The 21,523-nt window shown below is 44.1% G+C and overlaps 1 protein-coding gene across 1 annotated transcript in view; it reads right to left on the bottom strand.

Moving 5' to 3' along the window:
• The window catches only part of GABBR2 (gamma-aminobutyric acid type B receptor subunit 2), a 447,064-nt gene that overhangs the window by 21,649 nt on the left and 403,892 nt on the right, over positions 1 to 21,523 (bottom strand). The window contains exons 14-16 of the mRNA XM_084850624.1: positions 9,369 to 9,479; positions 8,351 to 8,575; positions 6,507 to 6,689 (exon numbers count right to left, since the gene is read on the bottom strand). Of these exons, the coding sequence (XP_084706750.1) occupies positions 6,507 to 6,689; positions 8,351 to 8,575; positions 9,369 to 9,479 (519 nt within the window). The remainder of the gene's footprint in view (positions 1 to 6,506; positions 6,690 to 8,350; positions 8,576 to 9,368; positions 9,480 to 21,523) is intronic.

Below are 21,523 nucleotides of genomic sequence, written 5' to 3'. Positions count from 1 at the left end.
TGGTGACGTTGGACTTCTCAGTTCCACAGCCCCTCCGCAGGGGTGAAGGACCCATTGAAATGGTCCACCCCAGGCATCTTATGGATCCCAATGGATTCCTGAACGTGCTTGGGGATTCTCTGGAACACGCAAACGGCCACTCAGTCGAGACCCTGGTGAGTGGGTGGAATGCCGCAATCACTAGGGCATTCGATCGGGTGGCTCCGAAACGCCCTCTCCCCCTGAACAGGGCTTGGACTGCACCATGGTTCAATCCGGGGTTACAAGCTCTGAAACAGGAGGTGAGACAGCTAGAGTGCCAGTGGTGGAAGTCTCGCTCCAAAGACGATCAGACACGGGCTAGAGCTGTATCTTCAGTCTACCACGTGGCGGAGACAGCAGCAAAAATGGAATATTATGCTGCCTCTATCGTGTCCACAGAGTGCTGTCCCAGGAGGCTGGTCGGTCCAGTTGCTCCGGAACCGCTGGAGCATTCTAAGGCCTCCTGTGAGGCCTTGGCAAGGCACTTTGCGGATAAAATTGATCAGATTAGGAGTGTTATTGCATGCACTGTGGATATAGTTAGTGAGCAAGAGGCGGTCTGTGGCAAACCAGTTTCGTGGGATTGGTTCCACCTTCTTCCTTCTGAGGAAGTGGACAAGGTGCTTTCATCTGTAAGGCCAACAACCTACTTACTTGATCCTTGCCCATCTTGGCTCATTATGAGCTGCAGAGAGAGGCTGGGTGAGGGGATCAGGGTGGTGGTGGTGAACACCTCCCTTGAGGGGGGAGTGATGCCATCAGCCCTCAAGGAGGCAGTGATAAGACCGCTTTTAAAAAAGCCCTCCTTGGATCCCCAAGTTCTGAACAACTTTCACCCAGTTTCGAATCTGCCATTTTTGGGCAAGGTGATTGAGCGGGTGGTGGCGATGCAGTTGAAGGCACACTTGGAAGAAGCCGATTATCTAGATCCATTTCAATCGGGCTTCAGGCCTGGGCATGGGACAGAAACAGCTCTGGTCGCCTTGGTGGATAATAGGAGGAGGGCTTTGGATAGGGGTGAATGCTCCTTCCTTGTTCTCCTCGACCTCTCAGTGGCTTTTGATACCGTTGACCACGGTATCCTCCTGGACCGCCTGGAGGGGTTGGGCATGGGAGACATGGTGTTACGGTGGTTCTGTCCTTCCTCTCCACCAGGCACCAGGGGGTAGCACTGGGAGAGGACGTTTCAGACCCGTGGCTGCTCACTTGTGGGGTGCCATAGGCTTCCATCCTCTCCTCGATGCTATTTAACATCTAGGTGAAGCCACTGGGGGCTATCATCAGGAGGTTTGGGGTGCGGTGTCATCAATATGTAGATGACATGCAGCTCTACCTCTCATTCAAGTTTTCACCAAGGTTGGCTGTAGAATCCCTGTCCAAATGTCTGGAGACGGTGGGTGGCTGGAAGGGGAGGAATAAGCTGAAGCTGAACCCTGACAAGACCGAACTACTTTTGGTGGGAGACAAGAGAAGGTTGGGGGATGCTGACCTGGTGTTGAATGGGGTACGGCTACCCTTGAAAGACCGGGTCCGCAGCCTGGGGGTCATTTTAGACTCCCAGCTGTCCATGGAGGCTCAGGTGTCAGCTGTGAGCCAGACAGCGCTGTACCAACTCCATCTGATACAGCGGCTGCGCCCCTACCTTCCTGACCATCTGCTCCCATCATGCCCTGGTCTCCTCTCGTCTAGACTACTGTAATGCGCTCTATGTGAGGTTACCCTTGAAGATGGTTCGGAAGCTGCAGCTGGTACAGAACGCGGCTGCTCGCCTGATTAAAGACAGCTGCCGGCATGATCACATCACTCCAGTGCTGAAGGAGTTGCACAGGTTACCAGTTGTTTTCCGGGCCAAATTCAAGGTGTTGGTTTTGACCTTTAAAACCCTATATGGTTCCAGCCCAGTCTATCTTAAGGAGTGCCTTAAGACAGCGACCAGACAGGCCACTTAACAAGATCAGCCTCGGATGGCCTTCTCTCTGTCCCGTCAGCCAGGACAGCTAAGCTGGTGAGGACGAGGGCCTTCTCTGTGGTGGTCCCCGCTCTGTGGAACACCCTCACTAGGGAGCTCCAACATGCCCCCTCTTTAATGAACTTTCACCATGCATTAAAAATGTGGTGGGTTAGGGTATTTTTAGAAATATGATGTTTTAATGTAGAATGTTATTGTTTTAAAACTGTCTGTATTGTTGTACATCACCCAGAGTGGCTGGTTGACTGGCCAGATGGGTGATCAAGAAATTTAATAAATAAAAATAAAATAAAATAAAGTCACAGAGGGGGTTTGCCATGGTAAGGGCGCAACCCTTTGGCCGCTAGACAGCGGCTAGATGGCTATAGGCTTGTTTGGTTTCTGGGAGCCGACCTCGCAGCCAGCACTCAAGATCAGTTCCTGGCGAACCGCCTCCCCGCTCTCACCCCCGCTGCCTCATAGGTGGCATGGATCGTCTCAAGCTCTGCCCATGCTCACAAGAGCAGCGTGGAGTGGGGGAGAAGGGGGTGTTCCTGGGGGAGGGAAGGGGACAGGGGAAACATTGTTATGAAGCTTCCTATGCACCATCCAGCCCCCCACCCCACTCTGGCTAGACAGCCAAATTTGGCTGTGTAGGTGGTAATGCAGGGTGGCCAGAGTGCAGAGAAGAGGATCGCCTTCACGCTCCGCCTGCCTGCATTGGATAGGCAGTTGCTTCCAAGTTTGGAAGTGGATGACTATCTGCATAGGATTGCTCCCTAAATCAAATTTTAAGTCAGCGGATAGATATTTTCAAGTTAAAATACAGATCCAATGCCCACTGTTGGCATGGTTGGGCACAGGCCAGGGCTCACCACCAACTGGAGGCCCCTGCTGCTCCTGATCTTTACTGCTGCTGCGTACTCACCCACCCTTTGTCACAGGATCTCCAGAAGCAGTTGCAGTGCCAGCAGTGATTATCTGAGGTGGAGTGGCTTGAAAATATGAGCACCCCGGCTCAAATTATTTGAGTGTCCCAAGGTTGAGCTTGCCCCTACTCAAACTGGGACATTCACCTAACACCACCATTTACCGTCAGAGATGGTGGGTCCAGAGATCAAGCCCCACTATTTTTAGCTACCAATGACACTTCTGCTTGCCGTCCACAGCTTGTTACAGCCTCCACTGCCCTGTTCCTAGGGATGCTGGAGAAATTCGAGACGGATTAAAATGAGCTCAGATTTCTAAGAATCTGACCTGTGGAATCTGTTGCGGAGTGACCCACTCAAGCCCTGCGGAGTCAGTGGACTTTCGGATGATTTTTTTACTTTCCCAAAACTTGCGCATATAAATCCATAGAAAAATACATAAGTTTCTGCTGAGGAAACGTAGACAATACACTAGATGTTACATACTGGGATAAATTATGTAAATACTTACAGAAATATTTACGTAATTATTTCCGTACTTTTCCGCATGAGGAAAAAAAAATCGCATCTGTCTGTGGGCGGATGACGGAACGAAAGGTACCTGACAATCCGCAAAAAACAGACGGAGTGGATTTTACACAGTCCATACATCCCTACCTGTTCCCCAAGAAAAGGTAAGGATCTTTTTAAATTAAGGAAGCAGGGTGTGGTGAGTGGCAGGATGTGCAGGGAGAGTTGGGTTGTTTGAAAACATGCTCAACTTGAATGCACAAGCAGCCAGTGCTGCTGAAATAGCTCATCCATAAAGGGATAAATAAAGGAGATATCCTTTTCTTATAAGAACGATAAGAAAAAATACACATCAAACATACTTTAAAAGGTGGCAGGTCTAATTAAAAATAATACACGTTCTAATCTAAGATGAAAAGGCAAACTCAAAGAATCTCATCTCTTTGAAAAGATAAAGCGAACTTTTTTACAGCAAACCCACAGGCTCCAAGCAGAGAGATGACAGTAAAAATACATATGATAATGAGCCCCCACCCATTTTTTTTCCTGAGACACCATCAACTAGAACAGCTATGCTATGGTGCAATCCAACTAAAGTTTGGTACATCCCACTGAGTTCAACAGGAGAGATTTCAATGGGAGAATAGTGGGATCTAAAAGTGCTTAATTTTCTCACTCAAATATTAAGCAGTTGTGTGTGAACTAGTCCCTTTAGGGCAGGACAGGGAGGTGGGGAAACAAACTCAGATATAAGAGTTGGACGGATTAAATAACAGGCCACAACTTTATTGGTTCAGCTTGGAACAGAGTTGCTGGGGGCATAGGGCATGGATCCGTTAACTGGGCTACCCACCTGCAGTCTGATCCCATCAACCTGCCTGCCAGGTGCTTCATTGTGGGGGGCAGGAGTGAGAGGCACACCCCATGGTGCAGACGGTTGAAGTGAGCCCCTTTCTGCCTCCCTGGGGTGTGGCCTGGATTGCAGCCCCATGCTGAGCTGGGTCTTAATGCCACTCCCTCACATGGTTCTTGAAGGGGAAAACAGGGGGCCCACTCCTGTTCCTCTTACAAATGTATCCAGCTCAACACCTTCCATGCCTACAAAGTTAAATTGAGATGGCAGTGCCGAAGCCAGGTCGGAGGCCCCACTCTCAACAGCCTCTGGCAGGCTAGAGGGAGGGAAGCTTTCCCTCCAGTCCACCAACAAAGCCACTTCCCGCTGAGCCAATTTAGCCCTGATTGACTCCCTGCCTCTCATGTGGGTGCACACTTGGCACCGCTGCCGCTAAGCGGCTCAGCTGCCGCCTCCCCATTGGGACTGCGTGCCACCACAACATTGCTCCCCGGGTAAGCCGGGAGCTGCATTTGTGTGAAGTGGCAGTGGCTCCAACTATACTACAGGAGTAGTTTATTGAACCGCCCCCCCCCCATATGGAAATAATAAGACTGAATTATTATTGAGACTTGTATGAACTTGTAGGGCTGCTGTTTTGAAAAGTTTTCACTCAGTTCACCACCCCATTAACAGGGGACAAATTAAGGGAATGCATTTCTTTTTGGGGACACAGCAGAAACAAACTGGTCTGTGTGCTGGGAGGGAAGGGGGCATGTTACATTTACCTTTATTTATGTAGCAGGGCAAATGGTAATTGCTTTATAATCCTCCTTTCCTTGTCTGCAGAAGGGGAAGAAAACTATATACTAATGGCACAATCCTATGCATGTTTAGAAAAGTCCTACAACTCGCTGCCTGGGGCATGCTGGGAATTGTAGGACTTTTTTTCTGTCTAAACATGCATAGGATTGCCCCCTAAGCCAACTAGCCAACAAGAGCTTTGAGCTCTATGGGCAGGTGTGGCCACCATTTTCCCTCAAGCTGTACTTACCAGAAAAGCTCTTGCTGGTTAGCTAAATGCATCGCTTCCATTCTCACAGATAAGGAAAGGGAAATAGAAAACTGATACTGCTCACCACACTACATTACTACAGGTAAATGCAATTTGAATCCTTCCCTCCTGCCGCCTGAACCCGCTCATTTCAGGGTGTGCGGGGGAGATCCCCCCCCTTCACTGAAGCAACCTGGTTTAGTGAAGTGGTTAACAGCCCAATATGAAGTGCTTTGAACCGAGTATCATTAAAAGTCTGAGCTATGCTTCAGGAAGTCCATGCTTCAATTCTCACTTCTGCCAGGAACTCGCTAAATGGATTTAGGCAAACCAGCCCTCCTCTCCATCAGCAGTTTTGATGATGATGATGATGTCCCGCTTCCTTACAGGATTGTTGTGAGAACTGGGTTCGTGATACTCGAAAGCACTATATAAATGCAACATGTGCGCAACTGCTGTACCTGGCTCCTCCCTCTCTGCCCCTGGACAGGGAAAAGACCTGAAGTCCTGGGGGGAACACAGAGTGCGCAGCCAGGCCACCATCGGGAGCATGAGACTGACGACAGGAACAGCCACAACAGCCTAATGAGGACTGAGTTATTTGAGAGGTAGGTATGCTATCCCAGAGCAATACTATGTATTGGAGGAGGCAGAAACTGTACTTGTATCTATGATGATGACAATGTTTTAGACCCCACTCTTCGGCTGAAAAGTCCTCCCAAAGCAGTATAAAAATACCAATAATATGACACAGTCTCTACCTTCAGGCTTACAATCCAAAAGGCATGACACAAGAAGAAAACCAACTGGAAGGGAAGAAATTGCACAGTGTTGCATTTTCTGTAAGCAGTCTGTGAGATCCTGGATTGAAAGCCAGGATAGAAAATCAATCCAACAAAGAAATATTATTACCATCAAGAATGTGAGAATGTGCTGCTAATAGCAGCATGGGGTGGTTGGGGGGATTTATATCAGAGAAAAAGTTAAACTCTCCCCTCTCACAGTGCCATTGTCTTAATCCAACCCCCCCCCCCCACAATATCACAGTTGCTTTAAGTTAAAAGTAACATGGTGAAATCCAGTTGTGGATCTCCTATGTCGCATCTGTTTCAGCTCTTGAGTTTCAGATTGCTTCATGGATCTACAACACTGAGAAATCGTGCAATGTCCACAGAACAGAATGGTCAAACCAGAGCACACTGTTAGCAATACCTCAGTTATTTTCATTCTCAGCTGGTGGTTTTCTGACTGTAGTCCTTCTAACCTAGATGTGCTAGCTTGGTTGACACTGGTGACAGATGTCGATGTTTTTGAGTCATCTTTCTTCTGATTTTGAGTGATGTGGAACCCTCTGTTCCGAGTGGCAGCATCTGGATTTGTTCTCAGCGTGATTAACTGAAAGTTTTAAGAGCCGTGAGAAAAATCTGAAGAATATTTCATAAAACAGGTTTTGTCTCTATGCCAAAAGGAAGAGTTACAGAACACAGAGTTAAATGTGAAATGTTGTATTTTGAAATAAAGTCTTCAGCAGTAGGTAGCCCATTTTAGCATACATGTGAGCTCAAATTATCCAGACACTTCCCTCCAGCCCCCCCCCCCACCCATTAGCGAAGACTTCTTAACATGCCAGTTAACTAAAATCAGAAGCCTGATATCATATGCAATGAGCTGGTGATGTGACTCCTTCCCACGCCAGTGTCACATCTCCTGGAAACTGGAAGCACACTGTGGACTCCTCCTGTATGACTGCAGACTTCTGACATTACTGGAGCAGTGCACGAAGAACACTTCTGGCTTCCATACTCCCAAGGGAATGATGAAGGGCCCTGTCAACACTTTTTCTAAAAAATATATCTTAAAAAGTTTTATTCCTCCTTTTAGAAGTTTTTTCTTTGGGGTTGGCATAATTTACTAGACTGGCTGGAGGCACTGGAAAATTCCATTCACATAGCAATGTGGATAAGGGTTTTAACCCAAAGTAGGTGGACTGCATAGAAAACCATGATTGTTCAGATCTCAGAAGGATCTGAAATGCTACTATTCTTCTTCAAGGAATTTCTCTATCCATGGGTAGAGTATAACCCAAATTCAAAAAGCTCACAACAGTATTAAGGATAATTGTGGAAATCTGGCCCTTCATAATCTAGAAGAGGAAACCATTTGGGGCTCGGGATAAAGGCAGATCAGCACTGTTTCTTAGGCCTAGTTCTCCCCAAGCTGTATCACTGAAGACTGCAAGTGGGAGTTCACATGACTGAATGCTCCTCCAATTAAAAACAGCGACAGCCTCCATACAGAAAACTAGCATGTTAGCAATAAGGCCAGGCTAGAAAACTCTCCCTCTCTCATTCTGACATTTAGTTTTGTACGTGGAGGGATTTTTTTTTGTATACAGGACCAATTAATCACTGGACCTCCACCTACACTCTGAACTAGTACTGTCTAGGCCAGTGTTCCCCAACCCGACGCGTTGATCTACAAGTTGCAGTCCATCACATCTGGAGGGCATCAGGTGAGAGAAGACTGGTCTAGACACAGCTTTACTGCCTAGTTAAAGAGAACTAGGTCCCTGTCTAATCAACACATGGTCAGGGAAACTATCCTGGAAAAATAACTGCACATCCCTAGGAAGGGCCACCTTATTTATTTAATACATTTATATCCAGCGTTTCCTAGAGGGAGCTGAAGGAGGCATACACAGTCATTTCCACCCACCCACGAATTTATTCTCAAAACAACATTGTGAGGTAGGTTAGGCTGAGAGATACAGTGACTAGTTCAAGGACAGCTAACAAAATTCATGGCTGAATGGGGGATTTGAACCCAGGTCTTCCCAGCCCTAGTCCAGCACTCTAACCACTACACGACACTGGCTGTCAACTTACACTTTAAAAACCATGGACACAATCCAGTGAGCCAACCATGTACTTTTGCAGTCCCTATTCATTTCCATGGGGCTTGTGCAAGTTCCCAATGGATTCTAGCAGAAGTGAATTTAATTGTCCTACAAACATTATATGCAAATAGCAAGATCCATCATAAATTGATTTTCTTACCTTAGGTACAAAGACTAAGCAGAGTGTAATGGTACTACAAAATATAATGACTAGTGCCACAATGCAGAATTGTACATTGGGCTGGTCTCGTGTGAGAAAGGAAACAGCAGCTCCAATAATGCACATGATGCCTACATTATAAACACTCATGCCAATGTATTTACTGTCATTCAGAGCAGGAATGCTCACATTTCGAGTCTCCCAAGCCAAAAAACAACCAAATAGCTGAAATCAGAAAAAAAGAGGACGTAATGACTGTAACACAATAAGCAGAGTTATATATTAGTATACAAGACATCAAAAGAGTTCTGCTTATACCTATGTTATACTTTAAGAAGCTTACGCTAGTAAATGCAAACACAGGACACAAGTCAGCAAAACTTCAGCACAGCTAAATTCCACTGATTGATCCTATACTTAAGTCTCCCACAGAAATCAACGGGACTTAACATTCCTTTACTTTGGCTGGATCGTGACAAATGGTATTTAATGGGGCATTTTAGTGTGGTACATAACTACATGATCTACCCTTAACCACATAGGGTTATCTGGATGTTATCCCAATGACATGGGAGAGCTAGGAGTACATTATGACAAATAGTTCACTCAGCTCAGTCCTTATAATGAAAGAAGAACCCATAGTCTCCATTTAAGTCTTGGTTTTCACTGTCACTTCTCTGCATTTTAACTCTATTTGAACAACATATGACACTCGAATGCAGACATTTTATTCTAAAAAGCACTACATAAATACGGCAGACAGGGTGATTATTTATTTACTGCATTTCTATCCTGCCCTTCTTCCAAGGATGTTGGAGCAGTGCACCTGGTTCTTCCTCGTCCACCCTCCATTTTATCCTAACAGCCCTGTGACGTATAGCTTAGGCTGAGAGAGAGTGATTGATCCAGTGAGGTTCAAAGATGAGTGGGGATTTGAACTCAGGTCTCACCAGCCCTAGTCCAATATTCTGATCATTACACCATACTGGCTCTGAGCTACACTTACCATTAGACTTACCATGAGTAGGCCTTTGTAGGCATAAACAATGCCAAGCCAAATGGTCATGTGAGTGTTTTCACAGTGCTCCAAAATAGGAAGAATAGAAATATCTCGGCCTGCAGGGTCAGGCTGCAAGTGGATAGAAAAGAAGAAAGAAAGGACTGTATTTGATGTATGTTCCTCTTGGTTTATATGCACAGGGGAAAATACTGTGGTTGGGCTGGAGACTACTAAAGAGAGAAACATTGTAAGAAATGCAGATGAATTGGAAGCTGGTTCTTGGGTCCATGATTCATTGCTCAAATAAAATATAAAGCAGAATGTACATCTGTCAGTCACATCACTGCAATTCACCCTTCCCCAACCTGAGTCACTCCAGATACACCAGACTACAAATCCCATCACCCCCAGCCAGCATGGTCATTGGAGGGCACCAACCTGGGGAAGATTGCTGTAAGTCATTTAAAAGTCACACAATCCTTTTCAAACCCGATTATGCATTATATTTAGTCAACTACAATACTGGAGAAGGCACTAATACTATTTGGCATTTATATAGTACTTTTACGTTTACAGCACTTCATATGCATGATTATATAACTCTTACAAGAGCCCTGCAAGGATGGCCTATATCGTTGTCCTCTTACTGCAGATGGGGATGGGTGGGTTTGAGACCATTCCCATTTTCCTTAACACAGGCTTTTAAATTTAGTTAGGGCAGGCTTGATTCTGCCCCCATGGCCGGGGACTCAACTGTAATAACCGGATCCTGACAAACTGAAGAGAGGGACTGGCAAAAGCAGCAGTCTCAGTGATTTAATTTCACACAAGCAGCTCCACTGAACATAACGCACACAAAAAGCCACCTATACGGGGAGAGAGCAAGTCCTTCATGTTTGAAGCGGCCATGGGAAAGGAGATGATGGTTGGGAATCTGAGATGGGGGCTTGGAGCTGGAGGCTGAGGGTCATGAATGTGAAAACTCAGATTAGCCCTCATCCCAAATTAAGGAATGAACATACTTCTCCACTGCCTGCTGTGCTTTTACCTAAGTATTCCATACTGTGGAGTGCCAACAGCTGGAGTAGGGAAACTGGAGAGGGGGTTGTGTGGGTGCTCATTTTGGCTCTTCTATATTTTTCCTGAAAATCCGCAACCAAACAATACAAGAATGAAGTGCATCTTGGCCTAATAAGTGATTTCCTCTAGTGTCCACAAATGGTGGGTATGGATTGCTATTACGATACAGAAGATGGAATGAATTGAAAGCTAGCAAAAAACCGAAACTAAAACACCAAACAACAAAACTTAGCTACCCTTTTGCCATCCTGTAATGGTTCTTCTTACTGTGCATACAATAATGTGTGCTGTTACAGGGAGTGGAATCCTTGCTTAAGTGATCTTAAACACATATGCTGTTTTGACGGATAAACTCAGACCATGTGTTTGGATACTAATATATAGCAGGGAAAATGACCTTTGTGTCTCCTCCTGGAAAAGTTGAGGCTGTCCTGGCCTCTGATGAGGATGAAGCTTCCGCAGCCCCTCTGGAACATAGCAGTATCTCTAACGCTGGCAGGGAGTCTGCAGTGTGCTTTCAGCAGCTCAGCATGTGAATGGATTCATGTTAGTCCGCCATTCCCAATACAATGCTTTCGCCAATAAGCATTTTCCTCCACATCTGCTGAGTCTTGACAAGGCTTTCAGTTGTCAGTCTCATGGGATTTATCACAGCCCTTATTGTACATCTACAACAATACTCAGTGTAGCATGAACATTATCCCCCCGCCCCCATTTAGGTTATCTCAAACTGTCTTTTATTAAATTATTTCCAGATTGTGTGCCCAAATGTTGTAACATTCCCATCCTACACAACAGATCTTCAAAACTAGGCAGGGGGAATAGCATCTTCCTCACCCACCCCCAGACACTAAGTAGCATTTAACAATCTTCTTTACTTTTGGGACAATGCAGGAGGGAACCATGTTGAAAAACTGAGTCGTCCATTGGGGGAAAGCCCAGAAAGAGTGTATCTGAGAGTCAGTAATTAGGGGAGGGATGCTTACAGAGGTGGAACATAGAACAGCCAAGGCACAGAACAGATGAGACTAGGGCTACTACCTTTACTGATGTAGCACTTGTGCATTTGTTTGCAGCATGATGCAGAGAAATTAGGCAAGCAAAGTGTTTCTTGACATGGAGATAAAAGTGATGGGGAAAAGTTATGTCACCTTCTGCATATTATTCTGCATATATATGCAGAAGCAGGGCAGGAAAAAAGGTGGCTATGCTATGTTGGACAAATCCAGCTTGCAGATCATGGCCTCCTGTGCTTTCCTACCCCTCCATGGAATAGGGTTGCCTCTTGTTGCAACCTGGAGAATTTTAAATCTCTAGGGGTGCAATCCTATACATGTTTAGACAGAAAGAAGTCTTACAGGATCCAGCATTCCCCAGCCAGCATGGCTGTCTAAGGAATGTTGGGGGGTTTAGGATTTTTTCTGTCTAAGCATGCATAGGATTGTACCCCAACTAATGTAGGGCAAGACAGAAGCCCCTTTGTGGGGTGGGTGGTGGTGGTGATAACACCAAGATCTATCTGAAGGAATTGAGCGGGAGGTACTGTAGCAGCAACATCTCTTGTGGCCCAGGTTGCAATCTGGCAACACTAGGGAATCAATGGTTCCCCAAATTTGAGATCCACTGGATGGCAGCATTGAATTGCTCCATTGTTCATTTTCAGAGAAAGGTTTGGCTTCTAAACAGCCAAAACATGACCTTTAGGTTTTCACATTTATCCTGCTCCAGCAGAGCCTTAAAACATTAAATACCTTTCAGTTGTCAGTTTCCCAGAGGAAATCCACTTTGCTTAGAACTTTCAAATCCACTGCTAAGAAATATTTTTAGCTACTAGCTAGCATTCATCCACATCCAACTGGGATCCCATCCTTTAATATTCAGTTATCTGAAATTTTTCTGCAATGATATCTGATGGAAAGAACAGAACTACATTTTTAGACCAAAGCTACATTATCTATCTGGGCAATGATGCCAGTATGTTTGGAAATGTATAAATGTATAAAATATAGCCAATTTCATCTTAATATCATTTTAAAACAACAATGAGCTCAAACCTGGTATAGTTTGCCTGACCTAAATATTTCACATCGCTGATAGGGCTGCTGCAAAACATATGGAATCTAACCCAGTTTTTTTTATTATTGAAGTAAGGAAGTGTAATGTCATCCACAAGTATTGGGAAGCACATTTCTAAAATAAAGAAAGCTCTGAGCTAGCCACTTCACCTCAATAATATCCATACATTATTTATCTTTGAAATAGGCCTGCTGGCCTTTCTGTTTGTGTCTCTGTTCAAACAACTTCATAAGAAGATGCTTTCTTGGCTGAGATTTGGAGATGAGACAATGCTGTTAGAACTATTTATAGATTCACCTCATGTAGATGCATATTTTCTCTACCGTCACCACTAACCAAGAAAATTTCTCAACAGAATATATCCATAATTTATCATTTTCTCTTGTGTGGGCTTTTGTTTAAAAGACACTGATTTTTATAAGCCTGATGCATTTGGAGAGGAGCAATTGCTTGATTCTATGCTGCCGTCACACCTACCTAACGTAACCACAGAGTTTTGCTTTAATTAGAGAATGTTAGATCTGAGGGGGGGGGAATAAAATTCCATTTAAGCCATCATGTTTTCTAATGAAGAAAGTGAGTGGCATGTTTTTCTGGAATTCTTATAATGTTATACATGTACTCAGTACCAGTTCATTCCTACCCAGAGGGCAGATTGTGACCCCAGCCCAATAGGGTCCAGGAGAGATGTGCTTTCGAGTTTCTCACCTTTGGGCCATGAAACTATGTCATTCTGTATTAAAGAAATGCAATCCATAATTTTTGGGACACTTTTGCCATGGGGTTAAAACCTGGCTCCGTCCCACCTCTGACAACATGGGCTAAAAAGCAGGTTTGGGCCCAACTGTTTTTCCAAGACAAATGCTTTAATTTCTCCCATTGACCTGAATGGAAACAGTTCCATGGAAAATTAAAATAACATATTCCTGAATAAATACCAGCCAGTCACAGATATGGATGTCTTGTCCATATTCCTGTACAGAAGAGGGCAAGAACCATATAGAGCATTTCTACACAAGGCTTTTATTGCATGCTCATGATGGGTCACTCATGGAAGTTTGTGGGTCCTTTACACGACATCTTCAACCTCCAGAGCATCTCCCACGCTATATGAGCTTTATCCCGCTTTTAAAAAGATTAGAGATAAGCCAATAAGAAATGTTAATGCGAGATATTGGCAGTGTGTAATGATGGTGTTGCACTATAATGCAGCCACTAAATGGCACTGTATAATGAAATATATAGAACACTGTCCAGAAAGGAAGTTTTCAGTTCAAATCACATGTCCCCCATGTAAAGGAGCCCATCGTAATCCCGCAAAGAAACTGGAAGCAGAAAACCCTGGTAAGGATGCAGGATTTCAGCCTCATGTGATGAACCTCATAGGCAATACATCAATGCATGCTCCTCAACCAGAGACATTCCTTCCACCATCTTACTATCTCAATTGCCCTTCCAAACTGGGTAATCAAATGATAGAAGAGCAGAACTGGCTTTTATATGTATGGCTAGTAAAATGCTAATAATTATGACGGACAGTGTATGCATCTGTACAGCAAGTGAAAAGAGGATGTGTATATTGCAAGGTTTCCTTGGATATGTTTGTGTAATGCATCTCTCTGCACTCTGTGCACAGAGACATTTTACCTCCCTGTAAGATATCCATCAGGCCACATGTAACAGCAGTGTCCCCAGGTACAGTACTTTATTTTTCCCCATAGTTGTGGAAGCCATTCACTTCTATGGGAGAAAAGACAGGGGTTCACACATTGGAGTAGAGTCCAAACTTCCCTTCTGCCCTGATGATCCAGCCATTAAGAATCAAGCCTGCTCTTATTGGCTGAGCCTGAGTTGTATTTCTTGGGGTGCTTCCAGGTGGTTGGCTCTGAGTGTTATCAATCAAAATGCAATGTGCAGCTATTCCATCTTTCCCTCCTTAATGGATTTTCTGTGGTAAGAAAAAAGGCAGACGAAGCAGTGGGAAAACATGGGAGGGTTACAAATAGAAGACAACATTACCTGGACCCCAGTAAATTATGTGAAGAAGGCAGGGAGACTGTACAATAAAAGCCTTGTCTGGAAGCACCCCATGTCAGTCTAAAGTGTGATAGAAAGTTAGGACAATCAGAACATTGGTAACAGAGGTGTGTGTGTGTGTGTGTGCGCTTCTGTGAGAGAGAGAGTAAGAGAGAGAGAGTTCTCTTGTTCAGGTTTCCAGGCAGTCATTCCCTCCTAGCAGGGGATTCTATCCTCCTCCCAATGAACTCCTATTAGATGGGAGGATACATTGCAACATTTTCTTTCAGGCTTCACCTATTTAAACAAGTCCTGATCTGTGTTGATAAGCTGATTTCACCGGACTTCTTCAAACATGATAAAACAAGATCGGTGGAGTAAAAGAATTGGGTAGAATTTAAGAATGGGGTCCCCCCCCCCAATTGTCACCCTACATTCCTTGGCTACTGTGAGGGTTTGAGGCCAACTGAGGCAAAAGGGAAAAAGGTCAGGCTTAGAGGCCTGGGAGTTTTTGTTGGGAGGGGGTATCCCTGAGAGGAATAGTTTCATTTCCCTGGTTACATTTCAGTTTCATTTACCCAGTTAAGTTTCATTTCTTCAGGTTTTTAACAGTACTTTCAGTTTGGAGGGAGGAAGATATAAAAAGAGAGCAAAACAGCCAGTAAGAGCAAAGTCAGAGAGATCAAAGCACGAAGAGAGAGCAGGAAGAAGCAGCTTCTAAGTACAGCTGGGGTAAAGGAACTTGCATTTTGCAACTCTTAAAGCTTTTTGTATCACTCAGCTCTATTGTGTAAATATCTTTAGTTGTGATTTGCTTGCTTTACCAGTAAACTATTGTGGTTAAACCCCGTGTCTAGAGTGTTAATCACCCCACACCTACAGCCTAAACCAATGTTATTAGAAAGGTAAAGGTAAAAGAAGGTGGACTCTTAAGTAGGCAAGAGATCCTTAAGGAGTTGCTCAGGGGGTCCAGGTCATAAGGGGAACCCTGACAGCTACTGATCATGCTCAGTCCTCTTTGGACTGCTTTGGGGTGGGATCGGGGGGGGGGGGGGCTTTAGCTTTTGTGTTTTTTTAAAATATTTTTTGTTCCTCCAAGCATGCTGATACTTTCCTCTTGTTCCTCAGTAGCCCCCATTTTGGTTACAATCCTGCCAGCACTCACCACTTGGGCAGTATATCCAACAGTGCCATTCTGCAAACCCAAATAGCACTAGCAGAGCCCTGCTGAATCTTTCCGTTGAACAACTGGTTGTGCATTAAGCATGTGCAAGCTATTGTGCAACCGGCTGTGCAAGTGTAATGCACAACCAGTTGGACAACTGGTTGTACAAGCATAATGCACAACCAAACTTGTGCAAGCATACTTGCACAAATGTAACTTTAGCTGGATTCTCCTCTTGCGCATAGTTCAGAACCTAGTTTCTGCTAGTGGAATGACACAGTTGGATACTGCCCCTTGAATCCACTATTAGAAGAAGTAATAATACTTTCTATGCTGGGCATATGCAGTGTGGAAAGTAAGCCACAAAATCACTTTAGTTTTTGGTAACCTGTTATTCTTTCAGACCTAGACCTTCTTGTCTAATATAGAGATAATAACACTTACTGGTCTTCCCCATAAGGCAGGAGTGGGCAACCTCTGGCTCAGGGATCAAATCCAGCCCTCCACATTTCCCCAGGTGGCTATGGCCCCTTCCCATAGCCCCATCCACTTTCCTTCAGCCACTGATCATTTTGTGGTTTCCCAGCTTTTGTGCAGTTTCCCCCCTATTCTAAAATGTTGAAATGCTTCTTGCTATGTATTCTAGGGGATACTGTGGGTTAGTCATTGTTTTTGAGCCTTGGCAGCTCCTGCAGAACTGGGAGCAGGAACAGTGGGTGGAGTTTCTGCTAGGCCCTCACTTCAGTGCATGCTGAATAAAGAACAGTTGTGTTTGAGGCCTGCTGATTCCTGAAGTCATTCCTACTACTGATACAACACTTCTCCTAAGGGCTAGTTACTGGCAGGAGGAGCTTGACCCCTTTTGCCTTGCCTCTTTTGCCTTCTGCCCCACCCACCACTGGAATGTGGCCCCTGAGTGCTTCTCCCAAACTGAATTTGACCCACGGGTTGAAAGCGGTTCCCCACCCCTGCCATAAGGCAATTGAAAGAATTACTGAGGAAATGTGTTAAAGCGTCCCGAATGCTTGAAGTCCACTATATAAATGTCAAATAGTCTAACCTCAGTTCTCCATATATTTCATAATCATTCTGAATGCTAGTTCTGTCTTTCCAAAGTATCCTCTCAGTCAAGCTCTATCTGGCTGTGGCCCAGCACCCCTTAGGAAGCCCTTTACACATTCCTTGTGTGCTCTTATATCTGAAGATGATACAGCTCCATGCTCTGTACTCAGAGGAGGTACAGCCCATCAAGGACAGAGCAGGGTGTTTTTCGGAGCGGCACCCTCACTGTGGAACTGTTACCGAAGGAAACTCTCCAGTCCCCATCACTGTCTATGTTCCACCAGAGGTGAAGACTTTTTGTCTTGAAAATGCTATACTGGGAAGACTTTTACTATCTCTAAAAAATTAGTCATGTCTATTTTTATTGTTGCTCCATATTATTTTGAGCTGTCTTGATTGCTGTGAACAAGCAGCTGATAAGTGACCTGTCCCTCACCTCAGAGAGCCTCTCCGAACATGCTCCAAAGGACGGGGCAAGTTATTGTGTTCTGCTACAGAACATCCTCTTGTCTAAAGAAGTATCCACTTGGGAAGCAGCGGTGGGAAGGTGAGCAGGTTGTACGCAGGATTGGTGTTGAGGTTGGCACTGCTGGGTACCTGCTGAGTCCTGCACTTCTGCAGGAGGCCCACTGCTGACTCCCAGAGCTTCCCGACCTTGTTTTTTCTCCTTATCATGGCTGCCTGGTCATCTGCCTTCTCCACACACGCAAACACTGCCAACAGCAAGGAGAAGCAGTAGCCCCCACTTGCCTTGCACTCTCCTTGTGGGTAGTGGTGCAGATTGGGGCCAGCAGGGGAGGGCAAATGAACAAGCAGTGGTGACTGTGGCAAGGAGGTGGGCCCACTCACAGAAGGGGGCAATAAGAGTATCTTGCCCAAGCCTCCCTTCCCCCAAGTATGCAGATGACCACTCAAAAGGACATCAGTTACAAGTAAATCCCTGGTTCATTCACAGTAATCGGGACAGCCCAAACTACTAACAATACAATTAAAGGAATCAGTAACAAAACGTTGCCATGGTGCTGAGGCATCAGAAGGTGGCATGACCCTGATGTCAGGGGCTGGTACTGAAGAAGTCAGTGGAAAGGGAACTGAGATGTACAAAAAACTAACTTTGTGTTACCTGCAAAATTGCAAATATACTCCTTCACTTGAATCACAGGTGAAAACAGTTTTTAGCTTAACACCTGGCCCTCTTCCAATTTGACAGTGAATCATTAATGAGTAATAAACTGGGGATAACTTTTCAACAGTTTGGGCAATCCCCCAACAGCAATTCTGTCTAGCTCATAATACCCTATTGTGTTTATATAAGCATGGCATGTGGCATTCCATCACATGGCTTACTAAAATCAAGATATATTACACAGACTTTGTCTCCCAGCCTATTAGATCAGCTATATTATTCAGGAACGGATGTGCTTCTCTCTTGGAGCTCACAAATTGATTTATGATCTGTTTTAGCTACTTGAAGGTTGCTGACAAGCTGCTACCTGGTCTTTCGTACTCTGGGATTAACTTATTCACACTTTTGAAAATATAATTCTGTTTGCCCTTCTCCAGTCCTCCAAGGCTTTGTCAGTTCCTCCACGAATTTGAAGGCAAGGTTATTTCTTTAATATCTGAATTTCATTTGGCTGGGGCCCTTCCAATTTAAAAGCAATTAAGGCTTTTCCTTCCTATTCTGATGGACAACCCTTCTTTGAGTCTCATTAATATTAAATACATTTGCCAGCAAGTTCCAATTTGCCTTCTCAAATGAAGGAAAGCAGGCACAAAGCACTTCTGCTTCCTTATGAAGGATCAACAACTGCTTCCTCAACCTAACACTAGGCATTGGATAAGGTATTTGCAGAGACCTGCTACATGGGAGGTATTGCAAGGATTTAGGTCCAATGACTAATAACTATTCAGAGGTATCTACAACTTAGACGAACTGGTTCAATAATTTCCTTTTTTCAGAGAACCCTGGAAACTGCAGCTGTGCACAAAGTTAAATAAGAAAAACACAAACCCACTCCCCAACCTTTCACCAAGACATTTTATGTATTATATCAGGGGTCCTCAATGCAGCACCTGTGGTGACCTCCAATGGCACTCGCAAAGCTCTCCACTCCCTGTCCCCTTCAAAAATTTATTTTTAATTTTTAAAACTTGAAAAATTTTACAGCACCAGATTCTCCTTCCTGTTCCTGAACCTGCTGCTGGTCCTGGCCCCACCTAATCTTCTCCCATCCACAGACCTTTCCCCTTTGCTCTCTCTCTCCTCCTAGCCTCTACCCTTGCAATTTCTCTCTATCCAGCCCCTTTCCTCGCTACTTCTCTCCCTTCCCTGTCCCTAGCTGTCTTCTATCCCTTCCTAGCCCCTAGCCTTGCTCTTTCTCTCCCACCTACCCATTTATCTTGCTATTTCTCCCCCACTCCTAGCTTCTAGCCTCGCTCTTTCTCTCCCTCCACCTCTTTTGACTAGCCAGGCCCCCACTAGCCACGTACAGATTCTTCTCTGCAACCCCCACCGCCCAAGATATTTCCCCTCAGCTAGGCTTATTTCCAAGTTTGGAGCTGGGAATGCAGTACATTATTCCTAATCATTTCCTAATTGATCATTTCCTAATGATCAAAGTATGCTCACCTTGACTTTGAGGCTGATCAATAAAAAGCAAAGATGTAGACACAAAGGCTATCCTTTTTGACCCATTAATGACAGCTCAAAGAGGAAACAACAAACCTAAATGGGTTACATTCCTCATACCTGCTCACAATTTAAGATCTATATATGGAACCTGCAATTTTTAGTGTGAGAATATTCAAACAACTAGGCTTTTTTCAGTCAACTAGGTTATACTATGCGTTTTTAAAACTGGTATATAGAAAAATAACAACAACCATTGGCAGTCTTGACTTTCTCACTGCTTTAAAAAAACCATTGACTTTCCCACTGCTTAAAAAAAAAATAATTTTACTGCAGCTTTGTTTTTGTCTTTTTAAACAAAGCAAATCCCTGTATTGCAACTTCAGGATAAAATGACAGTTTAGAAATATCTCAAAAGCAGAGTATGGCTGCAATTCTATACACACTCCAATTGAGCTCAATGGGATTTACTTCTCAGTAGACATGCATAGGATTGCATCATAAAACAGACAATTTAGCCCCAAGTGCTCACATCACTGAATCCTTTATGCAGCATTTTCCTTAAATAATTTAGCTTTTTTCCACAGCAGATGTCATACCAGATTCCATTTAGCATAGTTCTACCGGACATATTTTCACACTGACTACTCATAACTGTCATATAAAAGAGAATATTGCTAAGCTATTATCCAATTCCCCACTCCTTAAAGAAGAAAGGGGGAAAAAATCTGAAATTGACATTAATAAACAGTGAAATAAATGGAAATTGGGAGACAAGCATAAAATGGATGTTTTCAAGCCATGGGTTTTCGCCATGTCTCCAGTGATGAACAGTTGTAAAAACTAGATCTGTTTATGCTCTACTTGTTAGAGAATGGCTGAAAAGAAGCTATCACTCTGATTAACATTATGCATTACTGCAGCTGCACATGAGAGATGCTATCATGGGCCAGGGAGCCCATTGCAGTAGCCACTGCACAATCACAAAAGTTTCCATTTCTAAGTTAGAAAAATGGGACAAAATTTACCTGTATCCAGGCTGCCTTTGGAGATCCACCACATTATACTCTCACATTTCATGTAACCCTGCTTCTGGGTCTCCCAATTCCACCTCAATTATAGCAAGGCTGGAGTGGAGTAAGTTTTCTTTACCAGTCTTGGATCCACACCTGAATCTCCCAGAGCCTAAATACTGAAGAGCGCAATCCTATGCATGTTTAGACAGAAAAAAATCCTACAATTCCCAGCATTTGCCAGCCAGCTAAACATGCATAGGATTGTGCCCAAAGTGGCTGAGTATTGGGTTTGGTGTGCCTTGGGGTGGTAATGATCAAGGTAATTGCTCTAGCAATGTCTTGCTAACAAAAGTTACTTGCCCACAGAAACTACTAGCTCACTTGCCCACATTTGCCTGTGTTTGCTATTTGTGGCACACTGCTGGGCTGAAAGAAAAGAGGTAACAACAACAATAGCAACAACCAGCTGTTGTGACTTACAAATATTTCCCCTTTCTGATGGCTTGGATATGATTCTTACTAGGCAATCAGGTGAGTGGCTCTTTGCCAGCCTGTTCTAGCACTTTGCCATTTCTTTGAAGCCCTGAACTAACCTTACAATCTGAGAATGAATGCAGCACACACAGCACTATTGTCCCTAGACTAATGTGCATCTTTGACACAAGATGTGTCCAGCAACAAATAATATTTGAAAATTTAAAGAGCTGATATAAAGTTCTTGGTTTAAGTTTTACCCTAGCCATAAGCTCATGAAGTGGCCTTAGGCAAGCCGCTGCTCCTTCAGCTCTGAATCTAGAATATAATAATACCGACCTTCATTACAGGATTATTGTAAGGATTACTCAAATAATGTATGTAAAGCACTATATTAAAGCTAATTATGATTATTCTTTTAGTACTGTGATCACTTAATGTTCACAGTTGTTTGTCTATTAAATATGAAATTGTGTGAACTCTTGCTCACCTAACAATTCTGGCAGCCAAAGTTTGTACACATTAGAAATTCACTGGAAACTGGTTTGGGGACATTAAATATTCTTTTCTGACAGCCTTTTATGTTGCTTCACATAATAACAGTTTATATAATATAGAGAATAACTTAGAAATAGAATGCAATAGTTTTTAA

The sequence above is a fragment of the Heloderma suspectum genome, chromosome 4 (assembly GCF_057233095.1).
Source record: "Heloderma suspectum isolate Gila_16-S chromosome 4, 16-S_ref, whole genome shotgun sequence".
Lineage (NCBI taxonomy): Eukaryota > Metazoa > Chordata > Lepidosauria > Squamata > Helodermatidae > Heloderma > Heloderma suspectum.
The sequence above is the reverse complement of the archived record's forward strand: the minus strand, read 5'-3'. Positions and strand labels throughout refer to the sequence as shown.